This window comes from Doryrhamphus excisus, chromosome 6, assembly GCF_030265055.1.
Source record: "Doryrhamphus excisus isolate RoL2022-K1 chromosome 6, RoL_Dexc_1.0, whole genome shotgun sequence".
NCBI lineage: Eukaryota > Metazoa > Chordata > Actinopteri > Syngnathiformes > Syngnathidae > Doryrhamphus > Doryrhamphus excisus.
This window is the reverse complement of record NC_080471.1, coordinates 11031428-11050185: the sequence shown is the minus strand read 5'-3', so window position 1 is coordinate 11050185 and position 18758 is coordinate 11031428. Positions and strand designations below refer to the sequence as shown.

The 18758-nt window shown below is 42.2% G+C and overlaps 1 protein-coding gene across 4 annotated transcripts in view; it reads right to left on the bottom strand.

The window, feature by feature from the left end:
* Positions 1 to 559: 559 nt before the first annotated feature.
* tmtc3 (transmembrane O-mannosyltransferase targeting cadherins 3) overlaps positions 560 to 18758 on the bottom strand; it is a 45659-nt gene continuing 27460 nt past the window's right edge. For 2 of the 4 annotated variants that reach the window (XM_058074633.1, XM_058074632.1), the window contains exons 3-15: positions 17772 to 17985; positions 17465 to 17683; positions 13342 to 13441; positions 12313 to 12428; positions 12066 to 12238; positions 9834 to 10086; positions 7081 to 7229; positions 6335 to 6455; positions 6144 to 6255; positions 5711 to 5814; positions 5405 to 5574; positions 4713 to 4939; positions 560 to 2994 (exon numbers count right to left, since the gene is read on the bottom strand). In XM_058074633.1, coding sequence (XP_057930616.1) covers positions 2165 to 2994; positions 4713 to 4939; positions 5405 to 5574; positions 5711 to 5814; positions 6144 to 6255; positions 6335 to 6455; positions 7081 to 7229; positions 9834 to 10086; positions 12066 to 12238; positions 12313 to 12428; positions 13342 to 13441; positions 17465 to 17683; positions 17772 to 17960 — 2763 coding nt within the window. In that variant the 5' untranslated portion in view covers positions 17961 to 17985 and the 3' untranslated portion in view covers positions 560 to 2164. Of the gene's footprint in view, positions 2995 to 4712; positions 4940 to 5404; positions 5575 to 5710; positions 5815 to 6143; positions 6256 to 6334; positions 6456 to 7080; positions 7230 to 9833; positions 10087 to 12065; positions 12239 to 12312; positions 12429 to 13341; positions 13442 to 17464; positions 17684 to 17771; positions 17986 to 18557; positions 18681 to 18758 lie in introns of those variants that run through there. The other 2 variants (XM_058074635.1, XM_058074631.1) reach the window with 2 other exon arrangements.

Here is an 18758-nt window from a genome sequence, read left to right as displayed (position 1 = left end):
ACTTTTATTTTGTGGAGCCAGACAACCTTGCAACCTTGGATTGACAGGCCAACACAACCAGCATCCACACGACGTCTCATTTTAAATGAACTTCGAGTTTCTTTCAGTAAAACATCTAATTTGTGTTTGTCTTAAGGATAATTGCCAAACAACTTCTTGGGTCATGAAGAATGACAAAGATGTTCTGAATTCCAAAATTTGCATATTGTGGAGGGAGGGTGTTCCTTTCATAAATCTTGGTGGTCTGACGTGCTGGGAGAGGACGCTGAGTGACGTGAGACCACCTGCGGCTAGCGCAGACAATGTGGAATGTTGCAATGTTGTGACGGAATGAAAAGAGGCTTCAAAGAGGATGAATTAGTCCTCACTATTTGTGCACGAGCACACACCAGACATGACCAATATCTACTGGACAGGAACACCAAACCGTTCACATTGATACATTGTGTTCTACAGTATTTAATGGGAATCCTCATACTTGTTGTAGACTGTCACACGGCACAAACATTGACCCTCTCCAACATCTCCTCTCCATAAACACAACTTGGACATAAACTAATTGGAACTGTACATTTTTATTTGGCAGCACATGCACCAAGAGTGTTTTTTTATTGTCATGTCATCACAGATGGGCACCAGCGATGACAAGTGATGACATTGATGTTCAGTACAGTCAACATCATTCACAATCCTGATGTGAAACAGGAACACATATTTCTTTCACTTTTCTATGCATTATAACGCAAGAAAACAAGTTAATATGAGCTAGCTAACAATGCATGTAATTGGGTCACAGCTATTTTGACTAGGAAGTCCTCTAAAAAAAACTCTCACATCGTTTTATATACATGCTGTGATCATGCATGAGTACATTGATAACATGTAATACTTACAGTATTTTGCCTTATTGTGATGATTGAAAACATTACCAGAGGTGTGTAGTACGTGAGCTGTTTTTATTTATTTGTTTTAATTATTTATTGATTTTCATTATTCCTCCCCCCTTACAAGTACATACATACGTGATCGGGCTTGAGGTGGCCTGGGGCAGGCTCTGCTTCCTGGATTTGGGTGGTGGCGTGCGGGGACGGTGCCTCCAGCCATGGGCGGGCTCCTTTCCTGTTGGCGGGCGTGTCTCCCCCCTTTTTTTTTTTTTTTTACTGTACTACTACTTAGTCACAGTCAGAACAGTATTAGACTTCCATTGGACTTCCTGCCAAAACCACACAAATCATTACCAGTTGAGTTGTCCTCTCACTTTATTTAACAATCTGCATCCCCACCACTATCATCACATTGTATAAAAAAAGCTCCCAAATAAAAAAAGTCACTCGGCAGGCAAAAAAAGTGATAAAGGTGTACCTTCTAGTTGAACACTGACAGTGATTGTACACGAGAGTCACAGTTTGCAGAACATACAAAATAATAATAAATAATAATGGATTACATGTTCATTTATGTACATTTTCAGGGGTCAAAGTAAACACAAAAATGCATAGCAAAGCGCCCATTTAGGAACCAGTGTTGCACTAAACTGCTGCATCATCACCACACAGGTATTGCACTGTGAGGGGGGGCGGGGGTGGCTTTTAACACTGCAGTGGTCCATGAGTGGTCTGAAAGTGGCTGAAAACGCCAGAATGAAGGGTGGTGATCACATGACGAGGGCGAGCGTGCAGGTTTTGTGTGTTGAACATGATAACATGACAATAGGGGAGGGGTGACGGCCTCTGAATGGAATCACAATGACATTAAGTGGCCAACAGGAAGTGGCCCATGCAGAAGCAGGAAGTGCAGCAGGAGATCAATTGTGATTAGTGGACACTACAAGAGGCCGGCCGTGAGGAGGATGTTTTGCTCTTTTGGAGAAGGCCTTCATCATCATCGTTTCCTTGAATTGTCCTCAGTAGTGTGTGTGTGTGTGTGTGTGTGTGTGTACCTTGAAGAAAACAGCAGAGAAAGTGGGTCTTGGTACAAAATAACATCCAGTGATAAACAATGACTCTTTGTGCTCAATGTTAAAATCATCAACTCATTTGTGCTTTTTGAGGCCTTTCCCTTCCTGGCGTTGAAATTGAAATGTTTAGTAATACATGATTTACTTAAAAAAAAAAAAAAGTTCCGTATAAAAATAGTTGCGGCTAAATCTAAAAGAAGAGTTGCGTCAATCTCCGCTTAAAATGCGCTCAATCTCCTCAAGCCTCTTCAAAGCAGCCGCACGCTTCTGCTCGATCTCGTTAATCTCATTAGTGGACTTGGCTTGAGTCCGTTTCTCAGACTGCCTTGCGTCCAGCTCTGACTGGTCCACACCCATATGGCTTTCTGACGCGGATTTCCTAACATTCTTCTCGCTGCCACTGGCTGCATCTGGACTCCGCCTTTCCTTCTCCGCCTCTGCTAGCGGGGGCTTCTCCCCTTCCGCTGCTCCCTCCGTGGTAGGGGTGAGCGGATGTCCAGCCACGCTCATAGCCGCCATCTTGCCTCTGACGATGTTCAGGTGGCGGCGGACATACTCCTCGTTGGGCGCCAGGGCCAGCGTCTCCTCCAGGCAGCGTTCGGCTCGGAGCAGGTCGCGCTCCTCGAAGTAGACCACGCACAGGTTGTGTTTTCCCTGCACGTTGGTGGGATCCATCTGCAGGATGCGTTCAAAGCAGGCTTTGGCCCCGCGCGTGTCCTTCTTGTGGTTCATGAGAATGTCGCCCTTCAGGATGAGGCCCTTAACATGCTCGGGATGGTGGCGCAGCAGCTCATCCAGCACAGGAAGTGCATCCAGTTCACGTTTGGACTGCGAGTAAAGCAAGGCAAGGTTGAAGAGGGCAGACCGGAAGCCCGCCTGCAGAGAGATGGCTTTGTGCATCCAGCGCTCGGCCGCTGCGTTTTCATTGGCGTCCATGGCTAACATGCCCAGGTTGAAGTAGCCGTTAGCGTCGTAAGGCTCCTCCTCCACATAGGTCAGAAAACGACGGTTGGCCTCAGGCCAGAACTTGGGCTCACCTGCCACAGGAAGTACAAATACACAAAGTCATGACGGCGGATGGTTGGTGAAACCGAGATTGGCTGTGTGACTTTTTAAGGTGTGTTCCTCAGGAGCGTTACATAGAGAAGTGTGTGCTTGTTGCTGCCATTTCATCTGCTGTTTGTACATGCCGCACAGAAGCAGATTGCACACTTTCAGCATTCAAGTGGTTCTTGTCTTACGTTCCGTAGTTGCAACGTACTCCCAGAAATGATTAATACTGTATATAAAATAGGCATGCATCTTTCACCCTCTTCTAATTGCAGCATGTTAAAGAAAAGGAAAAAGTGACATCTAAAAATATGAAAACATTCGAAAAATGCCAGTCAACATTGGTGGCATGCTAGGTGCAAGCCACTTCAACGCCGCCATTCATCATCAAGTACAAATGTGGTACCTCTGAACATTTGAAAGGATCTGCTCCTATGAAAAAGAATGTGATAATAAATCAGTTTGGTGGTCTTTATTATTTATTATTATTGAGACTTCCTCCTCCCAATAAGCCTGTCTCTCCCTCCCTTGCAACGTCCCTTCCATTGTGCAGGAAAACCACAGGGATAAAAGTAAAGTTGTTCTCATTTTCACTTTTTATATAATATTTGTCCTTCATGAGTAAGACTTCGCTGCCGTATGAACAGTCATGCTTCCTGTATTTTGAAAATAAAATCAATCAATTAAATATATTATGAGATAATAACTAAAACACACAGCTAAGATGTCAGACTTCAAACAACTTAGCGTCTCTATCAACCTACCTCGGATTGGCTGCAAATGAATAAGATATTGCCAAGCCATTACAGAAGCATCCAAGGTTTTCTTGCAAATAATGCAACGTGCAACGTGGTGGTGCTTTCTGAAATATTCAGTTTCGAGGATTGACTGCAGTTGTTCGGTAGTAACATTCATTCTCAGAAATACACTCATCACAGTGCACACAGTGTGAAACGAGGGAGTGTTAAAAGTGTGAAAAAGTTGCTTTGCAGAGAGCTTCAATGAGTGTGCCGCTCTTATGCTTCTGACAACAAGCACCCGGGCGACCTTTTGTTGAACTTCATTTGTCATCTGACTTGTCATTTGAATGAGAGTGCCTTAACAAAAGGCCACTTAGTGCATACTGGAACATGCATGCACTGACAATCCTATGACAAGTGTCCATGTGACGAGTGTGCATGCGCATGTCTATACTGTATATATAGTTTATATGTAAGCGACAGAAGACTGTAAGATAATGAAACAATGGCAATATATTTTGGAGTAAATAAGGTGAGTGTGACAGACTGTGATTGATGACTCAGTAATGAAAAAAAAGGCACGCAGGTGAGGGAACAGGAAACGAGCGACTATTTCTCTTAATGACCTAGCTCTTTGTTGCTGCTGTTTGCACAAGCGCACATAAAATTCAATAGTGATATAAGCAGCCTCAATGAAGCTGCGTTCACTTGTTTACAACTGGATTAGTTCAGTGTTCGGGAGGAATGTGCCGAGGCAACAGCAAAGTTTACAAAAGCAGTGCCATTGAGAGCGTTTAAATGCCTTGTTAAATGTTTTTTGTTACTGTGTTAATGAAGCGAGAGGAGAGAATTGCAGGTACACGCAGGGTTCATTCCAGTCGTTCCACCCTAATGGCATTACTGCGTCACTAATAGCTGGTGTGTAATGCCTCCTACTGGATAATGGGGGACATTTTACAGCTTACCTGACTCCTGCATGAGGAGGGCTGAGTTGAAGAGTGCCAGTTTGTGTCGTGGACTGAGCTGCAGGGCGTGGTCAAAGTTCTTCAAAGCCTCTGAGGGCTCCTTCATCTCGATGTTGACGATGGCCAGGTTATACCACAGGTCGGCATTGGAGCGGTCCAGTTCCAGAGCACGCAGGTACGCGTCCCTCGCGTCCGTGAGCTTGTTCATCTTCAGCAGCAGTTCCCCCCTGATGCCAAATCACACATACGGTAATTCATGCATAGAACTGGCAGGAAACAATTTACTGGCAACGTACCAAAAGCATCACTTCTGTAACTCTTTCTTGTGGCCTTTCATACAGGCATGGCAGCATTTTTCTCACGCTTGCTACCATCATGTGTCACAGAAGCATGAGAATGAACGTACTTGAAGATTACATGAGGCATGGCTATAAGTGGGGTTGCAGCAAGGCCAAAATGTTACATCTGAGGTTGACAGGCAGTGATTTTTGTGTTTTTTAAGTCTTTTCTGACTGTACAATTTGCTCAAGTAGAGTTGAGGTAAATACACTGCTCTCCACAGAAGATTGGAACAGCTGTGTAACAGAAAGAACCATGGCTCTGTTATTACGACTTAGCATTCTGACAATTGTTCTATTCAGACGAGCAACCCTGAAAAAAGGCTTATCAAAGCACAGTAAGCATGGACTTACCTGCTGATGTACGCCTGCTTGAAGTCCGGCCTCATGCTGATGGCTTGTCGATACAGTTGATCGGCTTCTTCCAGTCGGGATTCATTGGCACGGATCAGGTTGGCCAAGTTGATGTACACGTTGAGATGGTTAGGGGCCACGCGTGTGGCGTACTTCTTACCAGGAATGACCTGCCGGCATGTTGGCGAGAAGACACACACAGTGATCCAGCTGGCGGTAAAACTAACTCATGAAAGTGATAAAACAGGAATAAACGTGCCCGACTTGGTCTTTCCCTGCATACGGCTGCGTGACTCGTGAGCTTACCTGTGGCATGAGTGACTTGGCAACTAAGTAAGCATCTTCTGCCTCTTTGGACTTGTTCAGGTTCTTGTAGGTTCTTCCAACGTTCATGTGTGCACCGATATCATCTGCCAAGAGATTGTACAAGAGATAAAATAACTCGGCTGCCACCTGCAACACATCATCAATCACATGAAAGCCAGTAATATACTATTACACGTGATGACAGCTAGTCTCAGTATATGCTTTCCATGTGGGCTTTCTTTTTTGGCACATCCTTCAAGGAATTCTTGGATCTACGTTCCGGCCAAAGATTGAAAGGTTGCGGTAAAAGAGGCCAAATTGTTAAAGACACTGTGAAAGATTGCTTTATGCTTACTGCCTTGGCTCAGACAATACCCTAAATTTGATATCAATGTCAAAATAAACTGTTGGCGAGTTGCTTTCGGTTTCTGACCTGGCTGCACAAAGGTGGCCTGCAGAAAATAGCGCAGCGCTCTGGCGTAATTGTTTTGGTTCTCCAGTGCATGTCCGACATTGTTCCACAGCTTTGCGTTGTTCTTGTTCACCTGTAGATTCACACTTTTGCTTAACATCGGGACACCATCAATACTTCTCAAAGGTCATGTCATCATCCTTCTATCTTACCTTCAGAGCAGATGTGAACAAAGTATATTCTGACTCCCAGTCCCAATTCCTGTTGAAGGTCTTCACTGCATGCATGGTTAACAGAACTCCTAACATCAACCAGGCAATCTTCTTCAGATATCTTCAAAACAAATTAGAATTGTTCCGTTAAATCAATTATCTATTCTTTTCAGCTGACCTCTTACTTTCTAAGAAAAACATTTTTCCTAACTCTTACTTAACGGAGAGTTTTCACAAAGTCTAGTCGCTAGTTTAACTTTCGTGCCTAAATAAGAAGAACAATTTTACAATTTCTCAATCACATACAGGGTAGAAACTCAAGGTCATTCACAAACTTTCCGTAATGCCTGTGTGACGCCATTAATGGAAGTGTGTGACACTTGTTTGCTGCACCTGGGCCTCACCGGTGTAAAGATCACTGAAGATGGTTATGCTGTGATTATTTTTGGATTTTACCTAAATGTTCATACACACATTAATGCACACACACGCGGGAGGATCCTGGCTGGTACAGGATGTCATGAGGACCTCCCATTGAAAGCCTAATGATTGAATCGTGCAGTGTACATCCATCACTTTGACTAGATGAGCTCCACTAATGAGGTTTGCAATACATTTTTCATAGCTTGAGTTACATTTCAGGCTCTCTCCTCCAATGACAAATCTCTTGACAGGATGTGTGCGAGTCATTCGTGGGAGTGCGATAGCGTGCTGCAATGTTTTTTTTGTTTTTTTTCCACCCTCACCCTTTATGCAAGGCGATCTTGAATCCGTGTGCTACAAGCACACAGAAGCCCATGCTGGGAACATAAAGAACTCTCTCTGCCACCACGAATCCCACAGGGAAAAAGAGGTTGGAAGCAGGAATGAAGGGAAGGACGATCAGAGACAAGGCCTGGAAAGCAAAGACAATAGTGCTTTATTATTGGGGGTGTGGTATGTATTCATGATAGGATATCAGTTTCTTTTTGCGTTTCGTCTCCTTCAAAGCGGAGCCGCAGGTACAAGCAGCAGGCAGCACAGAAAGACACACTGTGAGCGAATGAATCACAGCGCTGAATTTGTATATATTAAAAATATATATATATATTTACATATCGTAGTGTATATATTGTATAGAGGGCATGCCAGCCACAGTGATGTGCAGCAGTTAGCTGCAGCAAGGAGGAGGAATTACACGATGCACACACAATGTTGGCAACCGGGTGTGTGTTTATCCCATTTAAATGTTTCAGATCATCAAACAAATGTAAATATGTGAAAATGACAACCCAACCCTGTGTCACAAAGTTGTTGCTGCTAAGGGTGGCCCAACTAGTTATTAGGTTTAGGGGGCTTTGTAGGTTTGGATATCTTTTTCTCCTTTAATAATAAAAAGTTTCACTTAAAAACTGCATTTTGTGTTCTGTTGTGTTGTCATTGACTAACATGTCAGCTTGTTCTTTTTTTAATGCAATTTTATTTTTACCCTTAATAACCCTTTAATTCATCCAGACAAATAAATTTAGCTGGTCTATTTTGGCTGTGATGTGAGGCAGCAATAATGCTGTGGGTCTGCTGATGTGATATTTAAATGTTGTGCAACGTTTCTCCAAAACGCTCCTTTGTGGGCCAGAGTAAACACCAAGAGATGGGTCATACTCATTACACACTTTATTTGTGTTCTCCTTTCATAAGAGCCTGTTGCATAACATACATTAATTCATTTGCGCCAACTTGTTTTTTTTATGCGTGATCTCCCATCTTTTGGATTTCTAAAAGTAAACATTTAAATGACCTAGTATGTAGTTTCGGCTTAGGTGGAGAATTAACATTGTGATAAAAACCAAGGGCAGGAATTACATTGCTCTCAGCAAGTTAAGGTTGTCAACATTCATCAAATAATATTAATAGTGTGGCGCAGGGAAAAATGCAACACGCATAGTTTGCAACGCTCATTTTATGCAGATCATCAATCATTTGTGATTGAGATCTGATCTTTGTGATGGCCACTCAAAATCACTGACATTGTTGCCCTAAAGACACGTTGTGACTATTTTGGTGATATTCTTAGGATCATTGTCTATTTGGAAGATGCATTTGTGACCCATCTTCAACTTCCTGGCTGATGGCTTGAGATGTTGCTTCAATATTCATTCATTTTCTACCCTTTTTTCCTTACGAGAGTCGCGGGGGGGTGCTGGAGCCTATCCCAGCTGTCTTTTGGGCGAGAGGCGGGGTTGCTTCAATATTTATACACATAATTTTCTTTCTTTGTGATCTATTTTATGAAGTGCACCGGATTCTCCTGCAGCAAAACAGCCCCACAACATGATGCTGCCACCCCCACACTTCACAGTTGGGATGGTGTTCTCAAGTTTACAAGTGTTTGAGGTGTAGCGAAGCCTGTCACTCTTCACATTTTTCTGGATGACAATTGTCCTACAAATTGATGATAAATAATATTAGTTTCAACAATACTTTGAGAACTGTTTTTCTTTAATGTAATGATCATTTTTGGCATAATAACGTGAGTCCACCGTATGAAAAGCAATAAACTTAATATTTAACATCGTCACATTGGAATGTCAAGAGCTTTGAAATACATGGAAAAGTCATTAATTAAACAAACGGAAAAGAGACTAGCAACGGGTCAGCTAAATCATCAATTTTTTTATTTATTGTGCGGTTAATTGATTTATTGATTATCATCAGGGATGAGCCAATGGCAAGTAGAGCCTCAGTGCGGATTTGGGACCACCACCCCCACTCCCACTTTGTCAAGGATTTAGCAAGGAGCTAAAGTGTCTTTCAGGAAAGCTGACTTGCCAAAAGAGTCAGGCAGAAGTGTTTTTTTTTTTTTTAAACTAATTACAAAAATTTGCATTGCGTGTAAAAAAAATATTTGAACATTGCAAAGGGAGTCACAACAAAAATTGTGTATTGCCGACACACACAGATTGTGGGTGGAGGTTGCCAACCCCTATCCTATACCAACAAAATTAGGAACTGGGCTTTGGCAGTAATCCGGAAGTACTTGAGAGTGCTCGGGAGAGTGACCAATCACAGCAGAGTGGGCGTGCCTGGAGGCGGGCGTTGGTGGAATGAATTAAAAGAGAGACATTTTTTTAAATCCATTTTAGAAATCCAATGAAATACAACTGGGATAGGTGCAGATTCTGAAAGATCTAGAAATCTTTCTGTGCGAGTTATCATGTGAAAATTAGCATAATTTTTCATTATGATAACTAATATAAAAATTGAATGGTTTAGTCAGATTTAATTTCAGATACTGAGAAAATGTGTGTGTTTGTTTGTTTTTAAACAGTGTATGTACATTTCATTTAATTGCATGCTTGGTAAAGACCTGGTAATGTCAGTGCCAGCATCGCTTGTAGAGGCACCTTTGTGTCCCTAAAAGGCTGGCAAAGGTCTAAAACACATTTTTCCATTGACTATTCACTCAATTTGGTGCTGTTATATTGGAGCATTTGCAAACAACAGTGGTGGGCTGACTCACCATGATGACAGTCTTGGCGGAGCTGTGCCTGCAGGTGATGCTGCGATACGCCAGCAGGCCTAAAAAGACATAGAAAACCAAGGTGGCCAGGTTGCGTCGGTCCAAGGCAGACTCCACTAAAGGGATGGTGCCCATGGTCCAGTCGCAGCACAGCTCTGAGGGGTTGAGCAGCAGCCAGGCATTGACAGGAAGTAGGTAGTTGAAAGTTAGCTGTCTAGTGGGGGTAGGGCTGACGGCTGCGGGGTTGTCAAATCTGCAACACAACCAGAACAATTTTTTTTTTTAATGGACTTAACTATTCGTTATGATTGCCAAACACATTAAAACAGTGAAAGTCCAAAACAATCCATGTGGACAACTTCCATTTTTTTCCCCATAGGAAATAATACAAATAATCACTTCCAGGATTGGAAACTGTATCCAATATAAAACCTTTAACTGCACAAGCAATGTTTGAAGTCACATTTTCATTCTTAATGTCTGCAAGACAACCATACTTTTGTGCGACTTTAAAGACTTGTTTCCTTTCAAAAGGTTCTTTACTACAGAACCTAAACCTCAAAATGGGCAAAAACAAAGAAGAAAGAGTTGCTACGTGCTTACTGAAACAGTTGTTCTATTTGTGTGATACGCGGCAATGCTTGTCATGCAGTTGGAGCAGAAGTAAAGGAATTAATTGAATCAGACCAGTCAGTCATGGGTCTCAGCCCGCAGGAGGTTAAGTGGAGCCATGGTGTGTTGATGTGGTCCGCAGGGAAACAAGTGACTAACCAAGGCCACTAGGAATGCTGGAACGAGCACAGTTCACAAATTTATACAATCTGAATGTCTAAAAATGTTTCCTTCTAATCTGGTGTAGCAAACTTTTATCAAAGATCAACGAGATCAATTTCAGTGAAACGCTACATTTGCACAAAATAGTACTTCATTTTTTTACACTTCCAAAACATTTAGGAATGTTGAAATTATAGCCCTTTTACTCCACCATCTAAATGAAAGTACAACGACAACCATAGGAGTCTGACAATGTCAGTAAAGTACTTTGAAATGTGACAAAGGACATGTTTTGGCATCTACCGCCACGCTAATTCCACCCTCTTTATTCCCGTGTTATGGCTTGTCCTCTTATCCCAGGAATTGTCTCACGACAATCTGGAGACATCTGGCGGATTATGGGCTTTGAACCTATCGGCTAATTGTAGTGGAATTTTATCAGTAAAATCGACAAACTGATGTCTTGCAGAAGAACTGATTCAAATAAACAACACAGATAATATGCACACAATAGATGAAATGTAAGAGGATTACAAGACACTTTTTTACCATGTTGCTGTGGGATTTGACCTTTCAACTTCTGGTTTGTGGGTACAATTAACTTTCAAGTAAAAATACGGTCAAACATGTTGGCAACATCAATCATCTCTGAGAAGCAACGGACCATGGGAAGATATTATACATGCATAACATAAATAAAAATGCATTACATAAAGCATTGCATAACCTGCATCAATCAAGAACCCCCTTGTTTATGTAATCATGTAATCCTGACATATTCAAATGGTTATGTAGTCCGCTGCCCTTTGGCTCGCTCATGTCTCTTTCCTTTGGAGCAGATGAGCTGCAGCTGCTGTGGTGAGAAAAACTACAGATATTATTTTATTAGCGCACATATTTTCTATGTTTTTATGCCTTTTTTTTTATATAAACAAACTAACCAGAGTGAATGCTTTCCATTGACTACATAGTACATTTGTTAGAATGATCTCATACAACTAGGAGTTACAGCACCACCTGTTGCATTGGCATGACCGCTACCGTCTGCAAATATTCGTTCATTCATTCATTTTCTGCCGCTTATCCTCACGAGGGTTGCGGGGGTGCTGGAGCCTATCCCAGCTGTCTTCGGGCGAGAGGCGGGGTACACCCTGGCACATATAGACAAACAACCATTCACACTCATATTCATACCTATGGACAATTTGGAGTCGCCAATTAACCTAGCATGTTTTTGGAATGTGGGAGGAAACCGGAGTACCCGGAGAAAGCCCACGCATGCACGGGGAGAACATGCAAACTCCACACAGAGATGGCCGAGGGTGGGATTGAACTCAGGTCTCTTAGCTGTGAGGCAAATATATTGTCTGTTTTCTGGTTGATTTTGTGTTGTGTTTTTTTTTTTATCAGAATGTGCCATCCCCCTTTCTTCCGTTTTAAATGCAGCTGCCTACATACCTGGTGAAGACGGGAAGCTGAGATTGGATGACCTGGACGCGGACGATGACAAGCAGCAGCGTGCTGATGACGAGGACGATGAGTTTCAGCAGCATTTGGAGGACAGTGTACGGGAACGCGCCTTTGCCCTGCGCGACTTGCCGCAGCGTGTCCAGCAACATGGGCAAGGTGAACTGGGAGTAAGAGACCCGATAACTCATTTTTAACTCATTTCGTTTGTCAATGTACAAACAGATTCCAGTCTTACCCCTTGGGCGACAAAGACCTCATAGACGCAGCAGATGCCAACCACTGTGATGCCCTGCTCTTTGCACAGTGTTGCTGCGGCCACCAAGAGAACTGTCTGAGCGATGGGTGTCCAAACTGGAAAAAACAAAACATAAGAACCGTCATTGACACTACACTGAACACTGTGTACTTGCAGACATGTTTCTTGCCAGTCTGTTGAGCATTTAGAAGAAAATGTTTGACGTTCCCTTGCTAATATCTTGATTTCAAGAGGGCTGGTTGAAAAATAGGCAAATAAATGCTTGCACGCTCATTAGGGTCATGGGTGAGAGGGAGCCTATCCCAGCTGAATTTGGGTGAGAGTGCACCCCAGGCTGTTTGTTGGTCAATAAAAGGACACATATGACACAATATGGGATGCGGCCAATCTGATCCAGTATGGGTATTGAGTTCTGTCACGAGTATAATTAATGTATAGTGAAAAGCCACGTCTGTGCTTCAATGTTCACGGACCATACTAAACAGTCGGACATTGAAAAAACACAAATCTTTCGAGTAGGTACAGTCTCACACTTGCCTGAGGAGAGAAGTTTATTGCAGCTTCATATAAAATCAACAATAATGATAATGTAGTCAGACTTTATGTGCCATGTTAAGTGTTCTGTGTCGTCCAGCTGTCTGTGAAGACCAAATGTGTCAGGCTGAGAGCTTGTGTGGAGGAGACAGCTACGTTTCCTGATATTCATAAGGCGTTGTTGCATATGAAAGCAAAGAGTACAGTATCAAAATTGTATCTGCAAATATCCAAATTAATATATCTGGAGCCGATTGAATGTGAAAAAATGTGGATCGGTGTTTCTCAACAATCACACCTATGGACAATGTAGACTCTACAATTAACATAACATGCACGTTTTAAGATCTAGGCAAGAAGCCAGATTAATCTGAGAAATATGCGTGTACTGACTTTTATGAGGTAGTGTATAGAGGTATTGAGGTCTTTCTAACTGGTTATCAGAAAAAAACCATCCCTGCACATGACACTTACCAATGGAGTGGTCACCACCTGTGGACTTAGTGTAGGCCAGAAAAGCAGCAAGGAGGAAGATTGAAGACAGGAGCTCCGCTCTACCAACCACACCCGTCACCTAGTGATGGGGGAAAAAGTGGCATAGAAAATGGATGTAATATGATTGCCCTCCCATTAAAACATCAAACCTGAGTTCACTTGAAAAGGTTATAAAGTCATTTCTAAAGCTTTGGGACTCCAGCAAACCACAGTGAGAGCCATTATCCACAAATGACGAAAACATTGAAAAGTGCTGAACCTTTCTAGGAGTGGCCGGTCAACCAAAATTAACCTCTGCGGTGACTCATCCAAGAGGTCACAAAAGACCCCACAACAACATCTAAAGAACTGCAGGTCACACTTGCCTCAGTTAAAGTCACTGTTCATGGTTCCACCATAAGAAAGATGGTGGGCAAATACAGCCTGCACAGCAGCAAGACCAAAATCACTGCTGAACAAAAAGAACATTATGGCTTGTCTCAGTTTTGTTAGAAAACATCTTGATAATTCCCAAGACCTTTGGGAAGTTAGCTGCACCTTTTGGAAGGTGTGTGTCACATTACATCTAAGCTGTAAGTAGTGTGCAAAAGGATCAAACTGCACGTATAAACAGCCAAAATGAGTTTTCCTCTGTAGGGTGTCTGGGCTCTCCACTAGAGACAAAGTGGAAAGCACGGTCATCTGGAGAAAAACCCGGGAGCAGAACTGCTGCTTCACTTCGCAATGAGAGGAGCCAGATAAGGTGGCTTAGGCATCTAGTCAGTATGCCCCCAGGGGGTCTCCCTGGGTCGGCTTTCAGGGAACGTCCAAACTGTAAAAGGCCTTGGGAAAAACCCAGGACACGTTGGAGAGACTATGTCTTTCAACTGGTCTTGGAAAACCAGGAGGAGTTGGACCAAGTTCCCGGGAAAAGGGAAGTCTGAGACTGCTGCCCCCGAAAATCATACCCAATAGAGTAGATGAGAAAATAAGATCACAACAGTAAACTTTATTATGATGATGATCATCATTATTGATATTATATTATTATTGTGCCTGTTGTGAGATCATTTAAGCCTGCAATAAAAGCTGTTTGTCTTGTGCTTGGCTGGTGGTCTCACCAAACAAGTACTGACACCCAGTGACCAATGCAGAATACTACATTCAGAAGTTGTGGTGTTAATGGCTTCTACTGTACTTGTATTTTAGTCCATTTAGCCATTTTTATGCTTGGAAATGTTTAATTTGGGGAAAATCAGGAAAATGTTCTTATATATGCATATTTTTGACTAACAACAGGTGAAACAGCGATCATTTAACAATTAACGTTTGAAAAAACGCAATAGAATCAGGGAGCGATGTTCAAATCGCCACGTAGCGCGGGACGACTGTTTATGAAATATGCCCTTATGTAGACGCAAAACACCTGTGTCTTAACAAGATACTTTTTGACTTTTATTGTTTTCAAGCTGTCTCTATTGATGTCAAATCATAGTGTGTGAGTCATATCTTCCTTTGAACAGCCGAAGTAAAGGATGATGCCACACACACACACACACACAAACCCCTGCCCACACGTTGTGACGCCGCATGTAAAAACAGGCCTTTCCAAGTACATCATGTGAGAGGCGGACGAACAGATGCGACGGCAGCCTGTCTGGTAACAACAAGGTGGCACATTTGTGCAACTGCCGCGGTCCTCAAGTGTAATATCACAAGTTATATTAAAAATATACATATACGAGAGAGAAGACAGATGATGGTTTCAAAGCAAAAACAAGCATATCATTCATATCGATTTAGACTGAATTTGATGCAGAGGTCTCATGTTTCAAGATGCTGCAGCCCGAGTGGAAGTTAGTTGCGGCAGCTCCGTATCTTCTGCTGCGTTTTTAGTGTTTAATAGTGCTTTATTTATTATTTTCTTATTGTTTCTGGTGCCACATGGACCCCTGAAGCAAGTGTGTAGCTATGGATGTTCATCTTGTTACATTTGTAGCTTACTTCTTGCTCCATTGTTTACTCTCGGGAGCAGCTGCTAGCTTTGAGCATCCCTTTGCGACACTAAGATTCCAGTGGAGATTCGGCGGAGTAGAGGCTGCACAGCGGGAGTGAAAAGCAAAAAAAGACAGTATAAAGGTTGCTGAATAAAGACGGTATCAACCGTGTTTACCGTCTGTTGTCATTGGGAACGGCTAACACAGCTACAGAGACTACCCTGAGTGCAGCATGATTGCACTGAAGATTTAACATTATATTGAGCTTTTTTGATATTTATATAAAGATAATTTTATTTCAGTGGCTGTTTTAATAAATCTTTGCAAGCAGTCACTTTGTGGAAAAAATATCGGGATATGATTTTTGATCCATATCGCCCAGCCCTATGATATTCATTGGTTTCTTGTGAAATCATTGTTGATATTTATAATGAATTAAGCGAATTGGTTACACTCAGAAGTGTGTAGCAAACTGATAGCCCTTCGAAATCAATCACTACCCAAGAAGTAGCTCTCGGTTTCAAACAGTTGGTAAACCCTGGTTTAAGACAACCTGCCAACCAGCCACGATCAATTCTATGCTTGAGGATACTATAATAACCTGGACAAACAAGAATATTCACCGGCAACTGATTAAGTTCTTGTTAAGTAAGTATTAATCAGCTGTCCTTGTTGCAAGCAGTGTGACAACAAAAGCATTCCTGTTTGGTTCAGCCTCTTTGTAGGGATTAAAATAAGAGTCAAAACATGGCGGGACACACAAGGACTCTTTTAGGGCTGCTCACCACAAGAAACAAATAATCCTTTGAGAGGGATGCTAGACAGTGATAAGACGATCTGGACTAACTGAAGGCCCATTTGTAAGGCAAATTGTTCGCATTGAGGGAGTCTCAAGATTGACTTTCATTTTTTTGTCTATACAGGTCATCTGTCCTGCAATGTTGGACAGGATGAATTACACGTCCTAATTGCACGAGGTGAACTAACCCAAGAATGAAACAGCTCACAACAAACTCAAAAGTATTTGGTTACCCCCCCCTCAAGTCCCCATCCACCCATGCCGCCTTCTTTATACGTTGAATGACAGGTTTTATGTCCTCTGTCAGCCTTTTGACCACCCCTCAGCAAAGTATTGAATGACCTTGCCTCATGACCTTGTGATGAGGCAGGAGTTCAAAGTGGTTGTTACAGTTACAGGCCAAGCTGCATATATTAAGGAACTATTTAAGTACACAAAACAACACATGCAGAAAATCAGCAAAAATGACAACTGTGTAATATGCATGCCAGGCCAGTAGTTGGCGATGTCAGCTACTTCCCCCTGGCTATCAGACTGCTGAATGCCAAATAAGCCCCTCTCTACCTGCCCACACGCACACGCAAAACTTCAAATTATTATTATTTATTCTAAATTATTTAAATTATTTGTAAAAATTACTGTTTACGCTGTTCATTGTTCATATCTGATGTCATCTATTTATTCTCCACATTATTATTTATTATTATACGGGAGCCAGGCAATGACATTTCGTTGGCAATTTCATTGCTGTGTTATTGTGCAATGACAATAAAGAAAGTCTATCTATCTATCTACTGAGCTGCTATTGAGGGAGGTTAAAATTAACTCACTCAATACCAAAGACGTGTAAACCCGACCCCAAAAAACGTATTTACACATCATTTACGCTTTTTGACGTGACAGGCAAAAAGAGGTGATCTGCTAAGGGCTCATCATGGATCTTTTGCATGTATTAACACACTACAGCAATGGGGGGGGGGGTGGAAGACCATGGAGTGTAGCGTGTTCCACATGTGAAATTGTAAATAGTTCATGGTGTTATATTTGTAAAAATGAAAATAATGATTTTGCTGTAAAACAATCCTTTTTTTGTATTGTTTACATTGTGGTACAGTTGTTTAGATAAAAAGATGACAACTTTATATAGCCGTACAACACAATATTCTGTGTACCTTAAAAAAATCAAACAAAATCATCTAAAATGGCCTGTAACTGAAGGAGTCATCTTTTGAAAAATGACTGGGATTGAATGTGTTAAACAAGGGCACTATCCCACTGAGCCATCCAGCCCTTTGCCTTCATCAGTTAATCTTAAACACACACTCACAGCTTCCGTGTGGATGGGATGCACGGCAAAGAGCAGCGCCGCAACCAAGCCGGACGTCCTGTCCAGGAACAAGCGACACACCCTCAGGAATAGCACGCACACGATGGCGTGCAGGATGACGTTGAACATATGGTAGGAGGCAGCACTCAGCTCACTGAGGAGATAGTTGAGTCGGAAGGTGAGCACCGTCAGAGGCCGATAGGATTTGTGACTACGCTCCTGTTAACGAGACACACAAACACAGGCACACATTCTCTTAGGCAAATGATAAATTATGCTGAATGTCTCCTTTCCAGAATAAACGCACCTCTGCCATGGGAGTTCCCCAGAAGTCATTAAGGAAAAGATTTCTTAATGGGGTCGAGGGTCTTAGGTCCTTGTTGTCAAGGATGGCTGAGACGTCATCAAACACAAAACCACACGACAGACTGTTCCAGTAACATCCCACCACCAGTCCAGTCAAAAGCAAAACCTCTTTCCATGACACAGCAGCCATGGCTGAGCCAAGCCGTCATCGATCACTGGAAGGAAAATAACACATTTTTTCATGTTATCAGTGAATACTGGCAATCAGCTAAATGGTGATAACATTGTTTTGTTTCACAGCAAAACTAGTATGGTATTCACAGTCATAAGGGGATTAATTTTAAAAAGCTGTGCAAATAGCATAAAAACATTGTGCAGAAGTAGCGTCCGCCTAAAAAAATGAAATCAATACCAACTAAAACAAAGCTGCAACTCAAAAAGCGAACGTTAAGCGTAATCTCGAGGCTGAAAACCTATACACTGCTTCAACTTAACAGTACTGTCAAGCCGTAGGACTAGAAGGGTGGGACCCGGCTAATACCTACCGCTACATCTCATAGTTTTGGGACTTATTATATCTGTTAAGTCGTTCTTTCCACCAACTGATGACAGCGAACAATTTAATCAGTTGTTCGCATGATCTATGAACGGCAGAAATTTAATGTTGGCTGGCCATGAAGCTAGCATGAGTTACTTTTGCAGCTAAAGCTAGTTACAGTAGCTTGACAGTACTCTTGCGATCCGATCAATGCAGGCTTGCTAAAGTGTAGTTTAAATGGCAACATACCGTGTCCTCACAAGATCAGATTGTTGTGGTAGATTTGATAGAAAACAAATACAATTATTTAATACAAACTCACTGCACACATATCAAGGGGCATCCGACTAGTGCGCATGCGTGTCACACAGCTCAATCACTTCCGGTGCAAACAGATTTTGACTTATGAAAAAAAAAGATTTTGACTTATGTATAATCATTCAACAATCA